At 43.1% G+C, this 22,708-nt stretch overlaps 1 protein-coding gene across 1 annotated transcript in view; it reads right to left on the bottom strand.

Annotated features, from left to right (window-relative positions):
* LOC308316413 (solute carrier family 12 member 2) overlaps positions 1–21,985 on the bottom strand; it is a 33,674-nt gene extending 11,689 nt beyond the window's left edge. Inside the window, exons 1-13 of the mRNA XM_080765037.1 lie at positions 21,235–21,985; positions 13,583–13,708; positions 12,747–12,822; positions 8,796–8,891; positions 8,290–8,429; positions 7,847–7,957; positions 7,495–7,603; positions 5,803–5,930; positions 5,431–5,515; positions 4,246–4,394; positions 1,712–1,819; positions 1,431–1,554; positions 1,218–1,319 (exon numbers count right to left, since the gene is read on the bottom strand). Coding sequence (XP_080621163.1) covers positions 1,218–1,319; positions 1,431–1,554; positions 1,712–1,819; positions 4,246–4,394; positions 5,431–5,515; positions 5,803–5,930; positions 7,495–7,603; positions 7,847–7,957; positions 8,290–8,429; positions 8,796–8,891; positions 12,747–12,822; positions 13,583–13,708; positions 21,235–21,720 — 1,840 coding nt within the window. The 5' untranslated portion in view covers positions 21,721–21,985. The remainder of the gene's footprint in view (positions 1–1,217; positions 1,320–1,430; positions 1,555–1,711; positions 1,820–4,245; positions 4,395–5,430; positions 5,516–5,802; positions 5,931–7,494; positions 7,604–7,846; positions 7,958–8,289; positions 8,430–8,795; positions 8,892–12,746; positions 12,823–13,582; positions 13,709–21,234) is intronic.
* Positions 21,986–22,708: the final 723 nt, after the last annotated feature.

Here is a 22,708-nt window from a genome sequence, read left to right as displayed (position 1 = left end):
CAATAGGCTGTCGCTCGCTGCCTGCTTTCGCATTGAGGTGAGAGACAAGCTGACAGACAGCCCAGAGCATGCAGGCAGAGCGCGCCACGGGATGGATATATATTTTATAATACATTAGGCTACATAAACGCTACTGCCGCCTATCGCAAGGCATTTTATTTACATCATGGTTTTACATTCACCATCGCTGATGAGCAGCGCTTTGTAGGGAGGCTTGTTCAGGAACTCATATATGGCTCTGCATCAATGTAATAAACATATGCGCTGTGAGCCAACGTGAGCCATGATGTCATAAGTTTTGCGGATTCACTGTTTTGCCTGTTTACATGGAGAAGGGATAAAACGGCATTCTCAAAGATTTCCACTCTGGAAGGTGGTTTCACTTTGTTGCGTTTTCACCTCCTGAAAACACCGTTCTCTTCAGAAAACGATACTTTATTTTGCCGTTTTCTATGAACACCATTCTCGCGTAAAGACCACCTAAGCTTATTCCGACCAGCTCCTTTCCCTTCCATCAGGCACTCCGGCTGGCCAGGTGGAGGTAGTTTATTGCATGTTTTTTATGAGGGGACACGGGGAGATGCAAACTTCACACAGAAGGGCCCTTTCGCTTTCCCCACCTCGGGTATGGGCACTGATGACACGGAGGAGAGAACATGCCCACAGCGGGAATCGAACCCAGGACCTTCTAGTTGTGAGGCGACAGCACTACCCACTGTGCACCGTGCCCCCGTGTCTGTACTTTACTGTACTTGAGACAAATATTGTACTGTTGACTCCAGTACATATCTAGGAGGGGGGAAAACTCATTATGGATTAACCACTTAAACGCAATATACTATATACTGTAGTGAAAGTCACTAGTTGTGTAGTTTGTAGATCTGCAATCTTCTGTAGTATTGTTTTTTTATTTCCACAAAATCGTGGGGTGAAATGACTACAGCAAATTCTTATTTTTTTTAAAAGCATGCATTTGTGAATAATAGCAAAGCAAATACTCCAGTACATTAACTCGAGTACAAATCTGACAGAGCAACTTTTACTTGTAGTTGGGTAATACTTGAACAATAGTATCCACGCACAATCGCACATTTTGACTCAAGTACTGTGGTTGAGTACTTTGTCCATAACTGACTTCTACTGTGGCCACCACTCTATTTTGCTGTATATATGGTACTAATGGTCATAGATACCAGGTAGAAATGTGTGCACTGTACCTGGGGAGTTTGCCAGAGAGGCGTGGAACACAGAGAAGTTGATGAGAGCATACGAGGCCAGGAAGAAGTTAGAGATGATAGGAGCAATGATGTTCAAATCCCCTGACAGAAAGAAAAAACAACAGTACTTTTTCACACATTGACAAGTAAAACAAACGTTATTCAACAACAACTGTCACATTTGTGTTTGGACGGAGAAGGCCATGTACCTACCAATCAGAATAAAGGCGAGGCCAATGCAGAAGGTCAGGACGTAACCTCGGAGAGGCTCATTGTTTTTACCATAACCCTTTGCAAACATGCCCAGTCCAGGGTAGATGTTGTCCTTACACAGAGCCTAGAATGACAGCAGCGTTCATTCATTCAATTTGCTATGTTAAACAAGGTCATAAAAACGTGAGTTTGACTGTTGGAAAAATATATTTTCAAAATAATGATTTTAGAGTCTGAAAATGTATATAACAATGAAACTAATGCTGCTATAGGTGTTCTACCTGGAAGACTTTGGGAGCGCTGACCAGAGAGGCCAGGGCAGAGGAGAGAGTAGCTGAGAAGATCCCTGCTGTGATGAGGGGACCAAACCCCGATACCAGACTCATTACCTGGCCAGATAGACACATACAATACAATGCACATACAATACAAAACATGCACAAAGACGCATACCAGGCGGAGTTAGCAACAGAGTTTAGCAGGCATTTTAGCAAGCATCGTGCAGGGAAATGTCATGTACAAGCACACACACTTGCATGCATGTGTGCATAGATTGTGTATATATAGACATGCACACATGGCCATGAATAGAAAGACGGCAAGTTAGGAAGACAAACAAGAGATAAAGAGACAAGTAGACATCCTTCTGTAAGCCATGCAACCATGTCTATAAGAGGACACTGAGCCAGTCAGTAAATCATGCTGAGTATGTTGACTACTTTATGATTATGTTACCACAAAATTTACTGAAATAAACTAAACTAAATACTCAGTGGTGGTGGTGGACAAAGTACTTGAATAACCTCAGTACTTGAGTTAAAGTATATACTCCTGTTCAAAGATTTATCCACTACAAGTGAAAGTTGCTTAATTGGCTGAGGCAGAGGCTGGGAATTGCACAGGTGAAAGGAGTTGGCCTTATTAGGCCCACTGGCAGAGCCTGAGCAGAGCCTTTTGTGGTTCTGGAGAACCGTGGGTCCGACCGACTCGATACCAGGCACTGCACTCCCTGTGGGGGTGTGGAACGCGTGTGTCGAATTTCAATTCGGTGGGTCAAGCGGTTCTCGAGTTACGTGCATTACAACCGTACATGCACACACACAGAGACGTGGCACATTTATTGTAGGATATTACAAAGTAGACATTTTCTTTTTAAATCAATGCATTGCTGTATTGGGAAAAAAAGAATAGTGAAAATAGAAGATTTACAAGCTCACACAGTATTTGCGGTTCATTCTGAAGTTAAGTGGTTAATTCATCACATTTCCCTTAATATTTGTCTTTGAAATGTAGTGTGAAAAGTGTCCAAAATGAATACTTTGTTACTGTCCATCATCGTTCAAACACCAGTAATACTTTACTAATATTAACCAGCTGAATTATTAAAGTAACAGCAGTTACAGAATTGTTTTTATTTAGTTTTTGTATTGTTTTATTCCAAATGCAAATTAAACGTAATCGAGAAGATAGTAAAGTGGTCGCAGCAGGTCCACATACCATTATGTTGATGATAAGTTGTTACTAGAACAGTCTGTGACTTTGCTGGAACATGTTAGAGGATGGGAAGTGCATTAGTGCTAAAAACACAACATGATTTTATTATTATTAGGACATTTGCATTTTAGCCATTGAGCACACTCTTATTCACACATTTCACAGTACCCTTGAATATCTGTCAGAAATGTTAAAAAGAACAAGTTGTTTTGTTTTGAAGGATCTTTTGACTGAAGAAATGCTAAAACAAGGATGTTGGACGAATACCAGTAGTTTTGTATTGCCTCAATAAATAGATTTTATTGAGATAGTTTATCTCAATGTCAAACTACCACTTGCTTTGAAATCCCAGGTCATTTAAACTCTGCTAAAATTTACTGTATTGTGTGTGTGTGTGTGTGTGTGTGTGTGTGTGTGTGTGTGTGTGTGTGTGTGTGCACGTGTGCGTGCGGTTGTCAATGCTGCCATTCATTCCTGGCTCCAGCCAGCGAGAACCTTGTGACTCCAAACAACAGGCTATTATCTCTGCTGCCCTTTGTTTGGGAATAGCTCATACACACGCACTCAGTCACATGCACGTGTGTGTGTGTGTGTGTGTGTGTGTGTGTGTGTGTGTGTGTGTGTGTGTGTGTGTGTGCGCAGCCGCGCACATACATGTACTAATATACTGTACATACATTGCAGGGGTTGACACTAACTGCTGTGTGATTGCCCAAGGCAAGTCAAATATAATCATATAATCTAAGATATGTTCATAAAAACGATAAAACGTCCCCAAGGCTCTGTTCGGGGTCTCTCTCTCATCGCTTTCTCTCTCTCTCCGGCTCTGACACACAAACGCATGCATCAGCTGAGCAATGTGACCGGGCGAGCAAGACAAAGTGATTCAAGGACATTTGTTTCAAATCAGACTACCCACATCTGCCGTGTGTATCTCTGTCTTGTCTCTCTGTCAGTGTGTCTTGTCTTGTCTTGTCTTGTCTTGTCTGTCTGTCTATCTGGTGCAGCTGAGAAATTCTGAGGTGTTGTTTACACTCCTAGTTAATTTGATTGTTTCAGGCTAGTCTCTAAGTGACAGGCGATGCTTGCAAGACAGTTTAGCGTGATTCACTCAGACAATATTAATAAAACAAGTCGGAATCGAACAAAAACTCTGACATTTTCCTTCCTTTTCTCTGTGCATACTCATATAAATGTACACGCTTTATTTACACACTATTTACAAACAGCTTAGTGAATGAGGCCCATTGTTCCTTAAGTCAACTCTAGCTTACTTAGCACTTAGGCAAAGGTGTAGGAAGTTATATTACTGTAGTCCTACCTGGAAGTCATTCATCAGCCCGTACTGGCAGCCTCCCTCCTTGCAGATGGAGAAGTCATATCCCAGAGTGCAGGCAGCGTCAGTACAGTTCACTGTGTCAGTCACCGTGTCATTATGGTCCCCTGTGGCATCTCGCACGATACAGGCACCTATACGGGGGAGAACACAGACATAACACACACATGTAAACACATGTGTGCACGCATGCACACATACAGTGCACACACACACACACACATGCACACAGGATGACTTCTACCTCATTGTACGTACCGGTATGTCTTTTGATATTAACTTTAGCAAAACAATTAAAGCACAGACGAAATGTGTGCATGAACAGTGAACACAGGTATTTAGGGGACAAAAATCATTACCTAAAATCATTATCCTTATTAAAGGATACCTCAAAAATTACTTTGTTTCTATCAATTACACACGCCATGAAGCCTTGATTCTTATTTTCTTTGCATTCTTAAGCCAATTCATCTCACTATGCATAAGTCATATACCGGTATATCCTACTATGAGCGAATAGGGGAAGGGAATCAACATCACATGATTGTTTGACCCCGCAAAAACTTGGATGTGTCTCAAATAATTATGATTATTGGCAGAATTTGTCCCGTTTTTATTTTTCATCAGTGGTTGTTGCAATCACCTGCACTACAATACTTCACCATATGTTGCACTATGGTGTTGCAATCACCTGCACTACAATACTTCACCATATGTTGCACTATGGTGTTGCAATCACCTGCACTACAATACTTCACCATATGTTGCACTATGGTGTTGCAATCACCTGCACTACAATACTTCACCATATGTTGCACTATGGTGTTGCAATCACCTGCATCAAATTATTGGCTTAGGAATGCTACAAAATTAACAAAAAAAACTAAATCTCTATGAAGGCTTCATGAGGTGTGTAATTGGTGAACTACTCCTTTAATATCACTAATATCAATATATATTACCACTTGTCTGGTATACGGTACAGCAGTGTACAGCGGTGTGCTGTATACCAGCGTTTTCATCCAGAGGGACAAAGCTCAAAAGTAAGTGGGCTTATGAGGTCTTCAATGTCGTGGACAAACATAATTTTTCAAAGGTGAATATTTTGTGGCTACATAGTTGACATACTGTATAAGTGAGTTTTGAGTAAGGTGTAAACAAAGTATTTACCAGTAGACAGAGCGACAGCCACATACGTCAGACCAGTCACAAGAATGGCCAGCAGGGTTCCTTTAGGGATAGCTAACTGTGGGTCCTGCATGGTGAAGATCACAATACAATAATTATCCTCATTGATTGATTGAATACTTTATTTAGACAGAAATGTAAACGGCACAAGATACAGTCAGACATTAGGCTAAACGGATAACTCTTCCAATCAATCAATCAATCAATCAATCAATCAATCAATACATTGTGTGTGTGCGAGTGCGTATGGCCGTAAGCGTTTGTCCAGTCTAGTATCAGGGTCAGCTGGTCCCCCTTCAAAATAGGGCTTAATAGGGCCTCTAAATAAATGCTCCTTTTTTGTTTTGAACTTACAGTGAGATCTCCAGAGATGTTGGCTCCAGCCAAGATCCCAGTGGCTGCAGGAAAGAAAATGGCGAACACAGAAAAAAAGGACTCGTCATCCCTGAAGTCTGGACCCACGTTCTCCAGAAAGATGGCCACTAGAGAGGAGATGATACAGATACAGGAGATAAGATCACTTTTTCAAAAGTAATTCAACTCTAGAATGTAGGCCCTCTGTAGCTCATTGCATACACCATGGCAATGATACCATCATTCTGCAAGTGTCACAGTTAGTCAGGTAGCTCAGTGGGTAGAGAGAATGGCTCTTGTGTTGCAGAGTTTAGGGATTCCATCCCGTTAGCCCAATGGGCCGACCATGGATCTGATGTGGTCGTTATGGCCCTGATTTTCCTGTCCCAGACAAAAGGTTGAGATCTGGGACAAAATGCTAAATCAGAACTAGTTACTTTGAGCCATCCTAGACACTCAAGCATGTTTGAAATTATCTGCACCAAATCTGGAATGTCGATGAACAATAGCCAATGAGAGCACCAGGAGATATGAGGCAGAAATGGCTTTGAAGAACTTGGCACCTCTCCACGTATTGTGTGCACTCCTTGTTCCTTGTGACCAATTGATATGCTGATTTCAGTGGTGCCTGACAGCAAACAAACACCTTCAGTCAATCATCACACAATATATTAGTTGTTCTGTTTGATAGATAACACATGACACGTTGAGGAAACCAGCAGTTGGAATGCTGTGCATTCATTTGTAAAATTGTGTTTTCCATTTTTATTTTGTTACATGAGAAAATATTCATTTTCTCATTTAAAAACCTAACTAGGAACAAGAGTTCAAAAGTAGTGGTAACAGTATTTTCAGCACATCAGCATCATGTTCTGACAGTAGAACTGTAACTAAATAATATTTAGTTATTTTCAGCACATCAGCATCATGTTCTGACAGTAGAACTGTAACTAAATAATATTTAGTTATTTTCAGCACATCAGCACCATGTTCTGACAGTAGAACTGTAACTAAATCATATTTAGTTAGATTTTAACATATTATGTTAAACGTAGCTAAGTGATATTTCTTTATTAAAATAAGTGTTACACTACTGGGTTAAATACGCTACAAGGGCTTAACACAGACGGCTGAACCCGAGTTTCCCGAGATAATTGATTGAGTCTTTCCCTGCTAAACACGTCTTTCCCGAGTTTTGTTTTATTGAGACTGCAGGGCGCTTTTGATAACTTATGAGACATTTACATTTTCCGCGGGTTCTTTGTGACATGTCACACGTTTGGAATACATGACCGGAACAAAACAACTCTGCCTGTGGCTATAGGGGCCAGTGGAAATTCCCATACAATGGATTCCTATGGGACGATGCAGCACGATACGATCGCCTTTTGTTCACGGATCGGTCATGGATTATTTTCGGACACTAGGACAGTCGTGTGTGCTAATTTAAGGCACCCGTGCGTGGAATGGAACGACGTACAATATTGGGTTTCTGGCACAACAGTGCACAACTGGTTCTCATTCTCATGCTCATTAACGTCACATAGGTGAACACATAGGTTAACCACACATAGACACGGACATTGCTTCGTTGTAGGAGTGGTTGCACCACTCAAAAACACCAGCAGTCAAAGGTTAAATATTAATTAATTACGCAGTCAATGTGTTTTAATATGAAAAGGCCAGACTGACTGTTGTAGCCAAAAAAGCCCTTCTGTTCTTTGGATTCCATGGGCATGAACGTTCCTATGAAGTAGTTGGCGATGGCTGCCAGCAGAATCACCAACAGCACAATCTGAGCCTGAGAATCAGAGAGAGAGAGAGAGTCACAACACACTTAATCCATGCAGCGTTTGCAAAAAATAATACCGGTATCTTACCAGGAATTACTGTCTGTCTGTAACTACAGTAGTTCTGTGCCAAACAGTCACTGATGCCAAGTCAATTGAATTGAAAATGGAGGACCCTGATGTAAACAAGTCTTAGTGCTTTTCATGATTCGTGAGCGCTTCTTCCATCACTGCGTACAATCAAACATTGGTACCTTGGCCTCCCACTCCATTCCAGCCACAGAGATCCCCAGCAGCAGTATGACAGTCAGGACGCCAACGATACGGATGTCATTCGTCTCATCAAACATCAACGCATCCACATCCTGAGACAAACCAGACACCTCGTCAACACATATCAACAATATCGTACTGCTCAGAAAAACGGATCAGTATTTCTCATGGTGGACAGACCGCTGGAGAGATGTAAAAACAGTTTGATGAGTGACTCTGACTACTATGTGGAAAATCTGGAATATTTCTGAAACGCAAATCCTGTACCTGGCACAAAATATTTCCCAATGGGGGTCTGCGGCCAATTACATTAATTAATCTGGAGGTCCTTGACATGAAAAAGATTGAGAACCAATGTATCAAATGACTTAAAATTGTACTGAAGGTTAGTGAAACATCATCAAACAGAGTAATGCTTACTTACATTTAGCAGCTCCACAACAGTCTCAGCAAAGCCGACCACATACATGGCAACAGCCACAGCGTTGGCGAAGGCAAAGATTAGTCCGATAGAGCCTCCAAACTCTGGCCCCAGGCTCCTGGAGATCAGGTAGTAAGCACCACCTGGGGAACACAAAAGTAAAATAAATATATATATATATATATATATATATATATATATATATATATATACACACACACACACACACACACACACACACACACACACACACACACACACACAGTATATCATTGTAAACTCATTGACCTTGTGTCTGATTTAGAATTGAAATATTTCTCTCCTAACAGAGAACTAGCATTAACTAGCATTTGAAAAGGTTTTCTGACAAACTAAGGTTTAATGACTAATATCCCAACATTAAAATAATAAACCATGGTACTCCGTGGGACTCTTCTCTAAATGTGTGACATGTTTATAATGAACTCATAATTTACAGATGCACCACTTAGGCTACTGCTGTATCTCACCTCCACGTACAAAGCCATTGGTTGCAATAGCCGAGGTAGACAGGCCGGTTATGGTGGTTACCACAGTAGCCATCAAAATGATCCCAATCGTCAACACTGTTGAACAGAAAATAAATCATCAGTGTATGCACTCCATAAACAGATATATCAACAACAACATAAAATACATCAGAGTGTTATTTGGACTGTAGTCTGTGAGCAGATCAGTCAGTGTTTTTCTTAGAAAGGCCCTGGGCCTGGACTAGAATGTATTCATAGTTTGAGGACATACATACCTATAAATACACATCAGGCCACTGGGAGGCGATTTGTATGCTAAAGACAGCATAGAGAAGTGCAGTCAGCATGTTCAGAGACTCAAGTGCCTATCTTAGCCAGCTAGCTTCAATAGTTTTTATTTTATTTATTTTATTAATTTTTTCCATTATGTTTCTTGTTGTTCTGAAGGTTGAGTTCATGACTAAAGTGAGTATCAAGATTATTCAAGACTGCATGAAGTATTATTATATATGACATAACTGTGTTTCATGCTCCAACTATGTGTCATGTGTTTGTTTATTGTCCTAAGCTTCAGTATGGTTTGATAATTAGCTATAGGCTATGGTGATGTTTATTGTTTCCTTTAGAAACCAACAAATGCAATGACATTTACCTGCCTTTGTTAATAAAACACACCAAAGTGGATCTCGACTCCTGTACTTTTACCAGGACCCCTGAGGCGAACCAAGCAGAATCCAAACCCATCAGCGAACTAGATTGCTCATGGACACCTTGGAAGGACATACTGCATAGCTCGTGTAGGAATCAAACCTACAGGTATGACCCATTAGAATGTTGAACGGTCACCCTCTCTCTCCAAGATTTTGTAACCCATTTTTCACTCATGCTCATGCTTCCTCCAATGCATGAGGAGTGAACAGGCCACTTCTTATCACCTGACAGGGGGAGTTCCCCCAGTAGGACACGTTATTCCAACCAGTTATACTTTCCCCTCCATCAGAGGCCCCAGCTGACCAAGGGGAGGCAGTATAGACTATAGAGACCAGGATTACTACGATGTTTTTTTGTGAGGATACCTTACCTACCCTAGGGGAACAGGGAGAACATGCAAACTCCACACCAAAATTTGGTGTCCAAAATGCGTAAGTGCAAACGCGCTCTCAATGTTAACCTCCAGCTGCACGGAGTTTCCTCGCCATAACTCCACGGGTCCGCCTGCAGTCCCACCTCGGAGAGCCTCACTGGGGCCTTGGTTGGTAGTGGCAACTTATCATTTCATTGGCTGCCGTAGTCACCTAGTGGCAACTTATAATTTCATTGGCTACTGTAGTCACCTATCTTTCTGATTGGCTGCCTCGTCTCTAGGCAACCAGACACTTTTTGCCCCTAGCCGACCTCTCAGCCAATGGGATAGCATTGCATTGCAGCCAGCAAGTTGCAACAACAACCCACTAGTTATTTCACCCACTATTGCAGATATAATTATTATGACTATGTAATCAATTCTTGTTTTCTCAATAGCTTGTAGTAATTTGACCTTGGTGAACTTGAAGAATATTTAGGATCTCATAATTATACTGTGTTGCAATGCCTTCGTGTCAATTGTGTAAATTTACATACAGTAGACCTTGTGGTGGACAGCTGCCTAGGGGTGTCGGCCTCTCAGGAGAAGCTAGGAGCCTAATTCCGGTCTATGTAAATTAGGGGTCTGTTGACGTAAAGGGACAGAGTGATTGAATCAAAGGACCTTGCTACTAATAGATATGCACCATGTCGATCCCTTTGACCAAATGTGGAGTGTTTAAAAGGTGGCTTCAATGCTATCATTTTAGTCAGTCAGTCGGGCGCGAGCCTTGTGGGAGAGCCATGCACTCTGCATGGCTGGCGTGATGCTGTTGCTGTTCAATGCTGTATGCTGTACTCCGTTTGAATAAACATCTTGGGACTTCACTTCGTGTCTGCTGCGTGCACATTTCTCCTCTGTATGGTATATTATATACATCAGATGGTGCCAGAAACCGGTCGTGTTGGTGTGTTTATCACGTCAGATGAAACAGTACCAGCGGCTTTTTTTTTCGTCTAATTCGGTGGAGGGGAGTTTTTTGTGAGCGGCGACGGAAGAAGCTTCGGCGGGCCCGACCCGGCCGTGATCTCTTGTCCATTCGCAGCGGGGATGATGACGGCGACCACCGCGAGGAGTGTTGTGCGACGGGGACCGATGACGAGCCACCGGACGGGTGTCACGGGTGGGCTGCGGTGAGGTCGATGGAGCGGCGACAGCCACACGGAGGCCTTGGTCTTTCATCACGTCGGCGCGGGGACAGCGATTGCGGGCGGGGATCGGTGAGGCGCAGCACGGTGCAGCAGTGGCCGATTGACCGACCTAAGCTGAGTGCCTTCGTGGACCTGATCAAGGGGTCTGTGATGAAGTTGTTCCAGCCTTTTCTTTTTTCTTCACGAGTGTTCCCAGCTCTGATGGTTCAGAGTTGGGAGGGGGGAGAATGAGATGATGACGAGGACAGCGGGACAACAGCAGTGAACAGACTCTTGAACTTTTATCCGTGCAGCTGAGCGAACAGTTCGAGGTAAACTAGGAAGAGCAGCATACAGAGAAGAAGTTTCCTTTGTTCGTACAGAGAAAAGATGGACTTTCTTCTCTCTGTTTAACAAATTGTGCGTCTCGTTTGTTTTCAGCATGAATTATAATAGGCCTCATGTTGGTATGTGTTTGTCGTATAATTAGATAAGTTGAGTCATTTAGCCTAATTATGAATCAATGAGGAATTTTCCTATGGATATGAAGAGATGTGTGATATTATTGTTAGACTCTGGCGTGGAATGTGTATCTACTTGGATCACCAGTGTGTGATGTTGGTCAGGGTAAATCCGAGAGTGGTTTAGCTGGCATTGTGTATTTAACATTGGACAGCAGAGTTTAGTTTGTAAATCATGTAGGTTATTACGTATCAAAAAGTGCTCTTGTAAAAGGGAGTTGAAAGCGGCAATATGTATTGTTTAATGTCTGTTACCTGTACTAATCATTTTTCCATTATTCATATATGTATGGATGTCTGAAAACCATGTTGGGGGAATTCTGTACTGTAAGGCTGTTATTTTTTGGTTTCTCGAATGTATTGTCTAAGCTAAGGGTCAAGGGGGGTGTAAGATAATTATGGTTCCATATTTTTAGATGATCATCTTTTGATGATCAAGGGGGGAATATGAAGAATATTTAGGATCTCATAATTATACTGTGTTGCAATGCCTTCGTGTCAATTGTGTAAATTTACATACAGTAGACCTTGTGGTGGACAGCTGCCTAGGGGTGTCGGCCTCTCAGGAGAAGCTAGGAGCCTAATTCCGGTCTATGTAAATTAGGGGTCTGTTGACGTAAAGGGACAGAGTGATTGAATCAAAGGACCTTGCTACTAATAGATATGCACCATGTCGATCCCTTTGACCAAATGTGGAGTGTTTAAAAGGTGGCTTCAATGCTATCATTTTAGTCAGTCAGTCGGGCGCGAGCCTTGTGGGAGAGCCATGCACTCTGCATGGCTGGCGTGATGCTGTTGCTGTTCAATGCTGTATGCTGTACTCCGTTTGAATAAACATCTTGGGACTTCACTTCGTGTCTGCTGCGTGCACATTTCTCCTCTGTATGGTATATTATATACATCAGACTACTGTTTTGTTCAAGATCATTTATTTTGGTGAAATCTATTCAGTTAAAACTGTGTTGTTTTAATAGTAAGTAGCCTTGGAAGCCAACACTTCCCGAGCCATGTGTCCTATTGCTGTAGGTGTATACTGCACTAAAATACATGCAATGATGTTACTTTGTACATATTACAATACTTATATTTTTAGTTCTGATATCGGTTCATGAAAATCTGGCAAGATGACTGGTCTGGTAAGATGACTGTGGAGTACCTTACTTATTATGTAACTTACCCATGCCAGCCTGTCCTACAATCCATGACATTCTGATGAAGAGCATCACACCCCAGATGTTCAGCATGCAGCGGATCTTTAACACACACACACACACACACACACACACACACACACACACATACACACTTTGAGCTAAAAAGTATACTTTTATACTTTGTGAAACTCACATCTTTGCTTCTGGGGGTCCCTGGAACAATATATTTTGAGATGGGGGGGGGGTTCGGAAGCCAAATACATTTTGTTTTGGGGGTCCATGAAACAGCCCATTCGACTGTTATCACTGTATTAAATATACGAAATCAACCGTTATCAGGACGTTGGAATACGGCCATATGACCATACTGGCATACTAGACATTGTGGTGTTTGGCTGAACGTGTCATTTCCAACTCTATTGTCGGCGCATGGAAACTAGGGGCTACTAATATATACTATTCTCTGCCTATCGGGACGTAACTCGGACGGCACTGAGTGGTGGCCTTCGCAACGCTCGGCACGGCGACTTGCTCGGCTAGCGCAGCGCTCGGCGGTGCCTCATGTGGCTCAAGGCCACCAGACACGGCACGCCTCCGTCATTGACATCAGTGACACAAAAATACCATTATCACCCGTCACAATAGCTGATAATGACATACTGAAACAGTGAGTATGTGGAAAATGTCCATACTGGGCCCATTGCATGGTCCTGATGACGGTTGATAACGATATTCTATGCACTGAAACAGTGGAATGGGGTGCATGAAAAGGTTTGAGCACCACTGATAACATGGACTGTCGATTTTCGAAGATATTTGTCAAATCTGCCTCGAGTCTTAATGGTTCAATCCCACTCACCAAGACACCTTTGACCCAACCGAACTTTACGCTTCCTCCTTTAGCCTCCTTGGCTGCTGCCAGGGCTGCTGCCTCCTCTGCTGCTGTCAGCTCCTCCCCATTGGCCAAACTCTCTTCAAAAGGCTCCTAGTTGAGTAACAATTAGTGGTGGAAGTGTTGAAGAGAGAGCAGACAATACATATATTTCATATACACAATATGTTGTCATCACAGTCACACTTTCAGGGCTCCTTCGACTGCTATATTTACACCATTTTAGACCTTTTTTCGTTCTGGTTCGACAGAACTCAGGGTTAGTACCACCTCCTGAGCAGGTTCTCAGAAGTGAGAACCTTATCTGAATTTCTGAAACCAACCAAATTAATTCAGAATCTGTGAAATGTTTCATGGCCTCGGCGGCTGGTGTAGTCATCTGGGCACCTACAGGTTGGTAATCCAGCCTGACAGAGTTTCGTGAGTTTGAGTCCCGATCATTTATTATGTGAGACATATTGTTTTGTTATAGCTACAGAGGTGCATCCACTCAAAAGAGTGATCTAGCCAAATTGGTGACTAGTCTATGTTAAAAAAAAGAAAAAGAAAGGAAAGAATATCGGAGCAGCAGGGGTAGTATTGGAGTCGCTGTACCGCACTGTTCACCTATGGTCATGAAGTGTGGGTCATGACCGAAAGAATAAGGTTGCGAATTAGAGATAGGGTGAGAAGTTCAGTCACACGAGAGAGACTCGGAGTAGAGTCGCTGCTTCTTCGCCTGGAAAGGAGCCAGCTTAGGTGGTTCGGGCATCTGGTTAGGATGCCTCTCGGGCGTCTCCCTAGGGTTGTCCTTGAGGCACGTCCCACTGGGAGGAGACCCCGGGGCAGACCAAGGCGCAGTTGGAGGAAACGCATTGACTCACTGGCCTTGGAACGTCTCGGGATCCCCCAGGAGGAAGTCATGTTGCTCTGGAGAGGGACATCTGGAACACTCTGGTGGAGCTGTTGCCAGCGCGACCCGACTACAGATAAGCGGTTGACGATGGATAGATGGATGGATGGATGGATGGATGGGATATCTTTAAATTTGGTGTGTGTGTGTGTGTGTGTGTGTGTGTGTGTGTGTGTGTGTGTGTGTGTGTGTGTGTGTGTGTGCGCGTGTGTATGTGCGCGTGTGTGAGTGCATGTGCGTGTGTGTGTAATTATGCACAACTTAATAACTTATGCTCCCATGATGTCATGCAGTCCCTTGACAGCAGTAGCCTATAGTGGCTTCTAGGTGGGCATGAAGGAATGTGGTCAAACAGTGAAGGAATTGTCAAATAACTCAAAAGTGACTTAAATTATCTATTGCACGTCATCTCTTCTTAACACATGACACCAGCATAACAATCTGTCAGGCAGGGAGAGAGGTTCTGATGTATATATTTTGTGTCAAATGACCCTTGTCTTGTAGCAGCGATGGTTGAATGAGTGAGAAGGAACGGAGGTAGGCAGGCAGGTTGCAGTCTTACGAATCCAGCTTTATTGTCAGGATTCACTCAGTACAACAAGGCAGAGGCACGGGCTGAAGGCCCCGTGCCCTCAGTTCGGAGTCACATCATAGTAGCCAATCTATGTGAACACAAAACAGTGGTCCCAAACATTGCCATATATTCACTTCACAAAGTCCCCCCTCCGGATTCAAACAGGCTGCCTCCTCTCTATGGGAGCCAATCAGATTGTTGCTTTCACCGGATCTGCCTGTAAGAGGTAGACGGGACATCTGGCATGTAGCTCATGTGACCAGTGACTATACGGTTTATATCAATAGGACTAACTAAATATCAATACTATATTATAAAGTATGCAGAACCTTATTTAACACATAATGTCACAAAGGTAGAATGTAATATATTATTAACAGGTCTAACTGATTCAATCACAGATACATTGTAGGCTAGAGAACAGAGCAGGAAGCTCCCTGAACACAGTTGAGATATTTCATCAAGATTAGAACTGTCCCGTGACCCCTGGGGTCTTGACAGCTCCTAACAGAGACATTGTATGTACAGGACTGATTGTAAATAACTCTACGCCGATTACTCTTTCTATGAAGTTACCACAGTTTGCATGTTCTAACTGTGTCAGCCCGTGTACCTTATCTGATCCATATTCATCATATTCCCCCCTCAACAGGCTTTTACGCCTGTTGCAATACTATTACAGCATCAGAATCCACAACCTGTCAAATTAATATTTCCAAAAATATTTTTTCCAAAATGAATCATTAAACCACAGTTTGACGTGATAAGACCCCCCTCGACACAGGAGCATCTTGTTAACCACCTAAATTGTATCAGAACAAACCCCCTCTTGTTGACAGGTTTAACTTTGAACCATAATATGTAAAATCCTATTTAGACCAAATCAAATTCCTATACTGATTAAATTCAAATACCTGTAAATGAAAACACTCAAGACGTGACAAAATAAACACAAACATCCCTAAAATATAGTACCATTTCCAGTACCTTGCTATATCTACTTGACTCATGTCAGCACAGAATACAACAAACTCAAACATCAAAACAACATTTTCAGACATTAATCACAATCCAGATGAACAACATTTTTTTTTTCTTTTCCTCCATGACGCAAATTGTTCAGACGTCCAGACACACGGTAGGAAACAGTTCCCACATTTATTTTTTCGCCTACAGAACAACAACGCTTGGAAAAATCCTTCTTGATTCTCAGCACTGGCATAGCTCTCAGATCTGTAGGTACAGAGCAGAAAGTCACCATATGTCTCAACACAAGTGTATCTTCGAGCAATCACAAGGCTCTAGTGGACAGCTTATTGTACAATCATGTCAATCATGAAAGCAATAGCAATGAAACTCTCTTCTCCTCATTGTAACATGAACGTTGGAACGCTCCGCCCTCCTCTCTTCAGAGCAGAAGTAGTTCCTCTCCTCCATTGTAGCCTCAGCCCGTGGGCCCCATGGCCACAGAATAGTTTTCTTTCCGACACCTTCCTGCAGCGAACACAACAGCAGTTGTGAAGATCACCTGCTGTGTTGATCTCCTCTCAGTAGAAGCTGATTTAGGAGCTCCTCTCTCATGTTGCGTAGACAGCTGCCTGTGGACACACCCCCCTGGACTCTCTCCGTCCTCTTGGGATCTTCCTGTTGGCACTGTCGGATGTCACCTGTCGACATCCTCTGGAACCTGTAGACCACTGGTGTAGATGGAATCCATTCCATCGATGGACTCCTCTCTTCCACACCTATTAAAGGAAAATATGCAGGCCTATCTACTGAACCAACTAACAACTCACTGATGTCAAATCAACAAGCTCATTTACCGATAGGGCAGGACTGATGGTTAAGCTCTAACCCTGAAAATGTTCAACCTTGGTTGATCTTCCCTCAGCTGAAAACTCCACTCCCGGAGATATGCCACTCCTGGAGATATGGGTTAAAACCCCCTCAGCCATGCCACCAGCTATAGCCAGCTGCTCAGATCACGGGTTCGCGAATCCCCATGATCACTGTATGTAAAAAGGTTGCGTCAGCCGTCGCCTTCACTCCCCATACACACACAGGCATCTTGACTAAGGCCAATCATTTGTTCAGAGTCCTTGCAATCTACTTTTGACATCAGACTCTAGTCTCTCCTCACTCCTGGAGAGCAAAGATCTTCAAACACTGTCATATCTGTTTCCCTAAATTAGTACCCCCCAATAAATAACTGCTCACAGCTCACAGTGGGTCTTCTAAAACACAGTGGTATAGAAGATAAGACATGACAGGACAGGAGGTCCACGACCTTATCTCTTTAGGGTGAAAGGAATAGCTCTCGCCTCTCCCCCTCTTAACAACACTTCACTGGACACAGCTTGGTCTGTCCCCAAGTAAGTCTCTGCATGAAGTACATTCAGACATTCATTAATTTGCACACTCACTCATACATTATTCTCAAACAAACATCGTGATTTCACTCACACATATATTGTTCTCAATCACATGATGATTTCACTCACACACTCACACAGGCTTGTAATCTTCTCATTTAAACCCCTGGCCAGCCTACCCCAATTCAAGCTTCATATGACCTGGCAAGCAGTTGCTTCTTCTGACACCCTTAAGATGTACCAAATCAAATTCCACCGCCAAAAATAAAAAAATGTCAACAGTAGACAACGTCTACCATCGCTATGCCTTTTTTAAATGAGAACATCCCATGCCGCAGACACTCTAATACAGAGTCGCTTGGAATTACTACTACTATTTAGTAACATTATTTTCCAACCCTTCAAACATAACACATTCACATCACACAATAGTTTCTTAGACTACTACCCTTGACTCAATCACTCACACAAAAGCGACACAATGTGCTTCTCTTACACATACATGGAAAACCATAATGGTCACCCCTACATCCCCCACACTCATTTGCATACAACCAAACTCATGTAATCAGTAGATTAGTAGATTAGTAGATTTAACTCACTCAAAGCAACTGTTTTATCCTACTATCAAAATTGTCCCCAATCTCTGACTTTTGGAGCACAAGACAACAAGCCATAGAGCTGTTGTCTCCGTCAAATTGAACATGAACATCCGCCATAATATCTATATTATCCTTTTAAGAAAAAAGTCAATCTACTTTTTAAAACAGCCACTGATCCAAAAAATGAGGTGATAACCATTCCGTTCAGACAGGTCTGATTTGAATAGCCATCCCAGCTACTATTTCTCCAAAAGGCCTAATCCCAAACCATATTACTATAGTGAAGTTAATAGTCTAGCTATTTTGATTACTATATGCCAAATGGATACTTTAGCCCCACATTTTAACACAGAAAATGTCCATAACTGCACCTTAAATAATTTCTTAAATTTAATTTCACACTCCTATACACTCTAACGTACATGATTAGCCATTTTATAGTTCCCTTATCTAATTTAGTTCATTTATCATTTCTTAACCTCCTACTAACCTCCCCCCTTGAGCCATCACCATCATATGGCTCATGACAGGAATCTCAAAGAAAACAGTGCAAAATCACCAGGCACACCCTGTATCATTATATGCCATCTATAAATCAACACATCACTCTCACCAGTCACAGAAGTACACAAATACACTCACACAGTCAGTAGAACAAATCAACCGACACACACACACATCACAGCACTCAAGGCACATGCACTCACGCACGCACTCCAAAATCCTAGGTTTGTTTGTCAAGCCAAAGATAGAGAATATTCTATCAAACATCATGACTGTCGCCTCCCAAAAAGAGCAGACATGAACTAACTAAAAACCAGATGAAAAAACATACACCGGTCACATAATAACCCCAATAACACTCACACACACGTCCCCAGCGAAATCAGCACCAAAAGAGCGCATACCCACACACGCACGCACACACGCACGGAGCGGGCATAAGGGAAAACCGCAAAGGCCTACTGTGTAAAAAATGTCCGACAAGATCACAACAAGTCGTTCGTGAAACCTGCGACAAATGACAAATATAACGAAAACAAATCAGCATGTCCCCCATATGACAGACATCACAAGGAAAGTAACCACAACGCAAACGAAAAACAAAGTATTAAAGTTTAAACACTTTCGTACCTGCATGAACTACAAAGGGATTCCCCTCCTCCGGAGAAAACCCTCACCCCCACAACATAAAGGTATACACGGTCCCATAACGAACCACAGAAAAAACAAGAGATCTCAATCCAACATCATTCACCATACAAGCATATGCGTCCGATCATAAATCACCCAGACAGCACACGCAGGCCACATACAAAACTGCAGTTTGTATTATGGAATAAATAGGCCTTCCACCGCCGGCACTAAACTTCCACGGTTTCGACTGGCTACGTGAAGAATTAATAATCATAATTAATAATCCCAAACTCCTGAAGAACATAATACCCGTGGCAAGCGTTGGTCCATGTTACCCAACTAAACCCCTGGAGGTACTTCCAGGGAGACAGCTAATTCACCCAAAATATTGCCTCCCCTTGAATTGGAAATATCACTCCCCAAAAACAGCATGTTGGTCATTACAACAATATGAGAAATACAAAAAACACGCTCCCAAAAAATAGAAACAAAGGAAATATTTATACAGCCAGGCCATATCTTCCAGCTGCAATAATAGCCAGGTATATGTGCGTTATGATGAATCGTCACTTTGACGATGAGCCATCATAAAGCTAGAATTTGGACTTTATTGTCGTAAAAAGTGTTTTTAAACCAGGGTTAACGACGAGGTATGAGCTCTCGCCCGGTGACTACAGAAAAATAAACAATGACAAATGCACAATTGCGCGTTGTCTACTGAGCGGACGTACTAAGTACTAACCCTCTCTCCTCCCCCAAATCACATCACTCACTCACCCCATCACCGCAACAACAGTCACCCACAAAACCAGCCGTAGGTCCGTCTCGCGTGGCGTAAAAGAAGAAAAGCATCTCCACCAAACGCTCCTCCAACATCGGGGCGCCATTCTGATGTATATATTTTGTGTCAAATGACCCTTGTCTTGTAGCAGCGATGGTTGAATGAGTGAGAAGGAACGGAGGTAGGCAGGCAGGTTGCAGTCTTACGAATCCAGCTTTATTGTCAGGATTCACTCAGTACAACAAGGCAGAGGCACGGGCTGAAGGCCCCGTGCCCTCAGTTCGGAGTCACATCATAGTAGCCAATCTATGTGAACACAAAACAGTGGTCCCAAACATTGCCATATATTCACTTCACAAAGTCCCCCCTCCGGATTCAAACAGGCTGCCTCCTCTCTATGGGAGCCAATCAGATTGTTGCTTTCACCGGATCTGCCTGTAAGAGGTAGACGGGACATCTGGCATGTAGCTCATGTGACCAGTGACTATACGGTTTATATCAATAGGACTAACTAAATATCAATACTATATTATAAAGTATGCAGAACCTTATTTAACACATAATGTCACAAAGGTAGAATGTAATATATTATTAACAGGTCTAACTGATTCAATCACAGATACATTGTAGGCTAGAGAACAGAGCAGGAAGCTCCCTGAACACAGTTGAGATATTTCATCAAGATTAGAACTGTCCCGTGACCCCTGGGGTCTTGACAGCTCCTAACAGAGACATTGTATGTACAGGACTGATTGTAAATAACTCTACGCCGATTACTCTTTCTATGAAGTTACCACAGTTTGCATGTTCTAACTGTGTCAGCCCGTGTACCTTATCTGATCCATATTCATCAGTTGTAAAGTGAATTCATCATCTCTCTCTCTCTCTCTCTCTCTCTCTCCCTGACACACACACACACACACACACACACACTCCACAACACATGCCGTGAGCGGACACATGACAGCAACACGGGAAGGGACTGTTACGACTGTAATGGAACACAACCACCCTAAAGACTAATCATTGTGTATATTTCTGCACTATACCTGCATTGAGTGACCTTGGTACATAGAATTTGATCTATTGAAGATTCTGACCTTCAAATAATTTTTGTTTTGATTGTATTGCTGTATTGTTGTATTGTTCTTTCTGCTTTGGCAATGTAAACGTATGTTTTCTCATGCCAATAAAGCCCTTTGAATTGAATTGAATTGACTGTAGTATAGGCTATATGCTGCTACTAGGCCTGCTGTGTTACCTTGTCCAGTTCGTCGTGTAGTTCAGACAGCGAGGGTCGTGCCATCTTATCCCCGGCAGCCGTTTGCCTGTAGAAGTCTATGTTGGGGATGGCGTCTATGGTGTTGTGGCCGAAGGTCCTCATGTAGTATGTGTTGGAGTGGGTGTCGGAGGCCTGCGTGTGGCCCGTACCTGTTGAATGGAGGCTCACCGAGTCGCTCTTTACATCGGGGCCTTGAGAGACGTCTGGCGGAAGGCCCAGTATGTCCATGGCGCTCCCTAAGCCGCCACCATCAAAAAAACCCACCATTCCCATTCTGAACCTTCCTTTTGACTCCTCTTCCACCGCTGCAGCTGGGCCTGGGCCCGAGGAGAGTCCCGTAGTTCCATCTGTTGTGCCCGGCGCAGTGGTGGCGGTCCTCTCTGTCTCCGTGTCCGTGACCAGATCCACCTGGAAGCGACTGCTGCCAGGCCTCAGTGCCGGCTTCTGTCCCGGAGATCCCGACATGATGATGCCGGTCAAGTTCCCGCAACTATCTCTTGGGTGGTGGTCACCGTGAAATATTGATATAGTTACAAAACCACGCTCCAAATAATACCACAGAGATTAGAGATGTTGACATCGGGCGAATAAATTACTACATATAGACAGCTAAAAACTAACTTGAAATAACTATTCCAATTTACTGACGTGTGTTACTCAAAGTTACACATGCAACAACAGACCGTACCGCAGCTGTCCTTGGTAAACGGGAGATGCAAGCACGCGTGCCAAAGTTCGGTGCGTAATGGACACCACCAACCCGGCCTACCCCCTCCTCCTGCTTCTGCAAATCTGCACCTCCCTCTCCCGGCCCTGAGACACTGTAGTATGACAATAAACCGTTTGAGATAGACAAAAACGTCACTCACGCCAACTCGTGGCTGGATGGAGAGAGAGAGGTGAGGAGAGAGTGAGAACGCGGTGTTGCAGGCTGCACCAACGGACCAACGTCTCCAGTGTGCGTCACCGTACACAGTTCGATCGCAGACAAGCACCCCACTATAGTCAATGCTCCATTCAGAAAATAGGCTACGTGGGAACATAAGATATGATGACACATGCTTTAACGAATGGCTATATAGACCTTAAGGCCTACCTATTCCGTTAACGTGCAGACTAGTGGCTGCATAGTCTACGCACATTGTGGCGCAAACTACATTGACGGTGACTCTTGAGTTACAAATCTCATCGACTTATTGTCCTTGAGCAGGGGTTTTCAACTGGTTTTGACCCAGGGACCACCATTCTGACTATAGGAGCAGCCTGGGGACCACCACTATTGTTCATCGTAGATCTATGATGGACCCACCCGACACAATAGTGGTGGGGCACCATGGGTTAAGATTGTTTTTGTTTTCTTCTTACTTGTTACTCACTAATCACATGCAGGCTACATTCATGAGCTGGACAAAAAAACTATGTTTCAAAGTATTTTATTATCAAAAGTTTTACA

Source organism: Protomyctophum bolini (genome assembly GCF_963924005.1).
Source record: "Protomyctophum bolini genome assembly, chromosome: 6".
Classification (NCBI taxonomy): Eukaryota; Metazoa; Chordata; class Actinopteri; order Myctophiformes; family Myctophidae; genus Protomyctophum; species Protomyctophum bolini.
The sequence above is the reverse complement of the archived record's forward strand: the minus strand, read 5'-3'. Positions and strand labels throughout refer to the sequence as shown.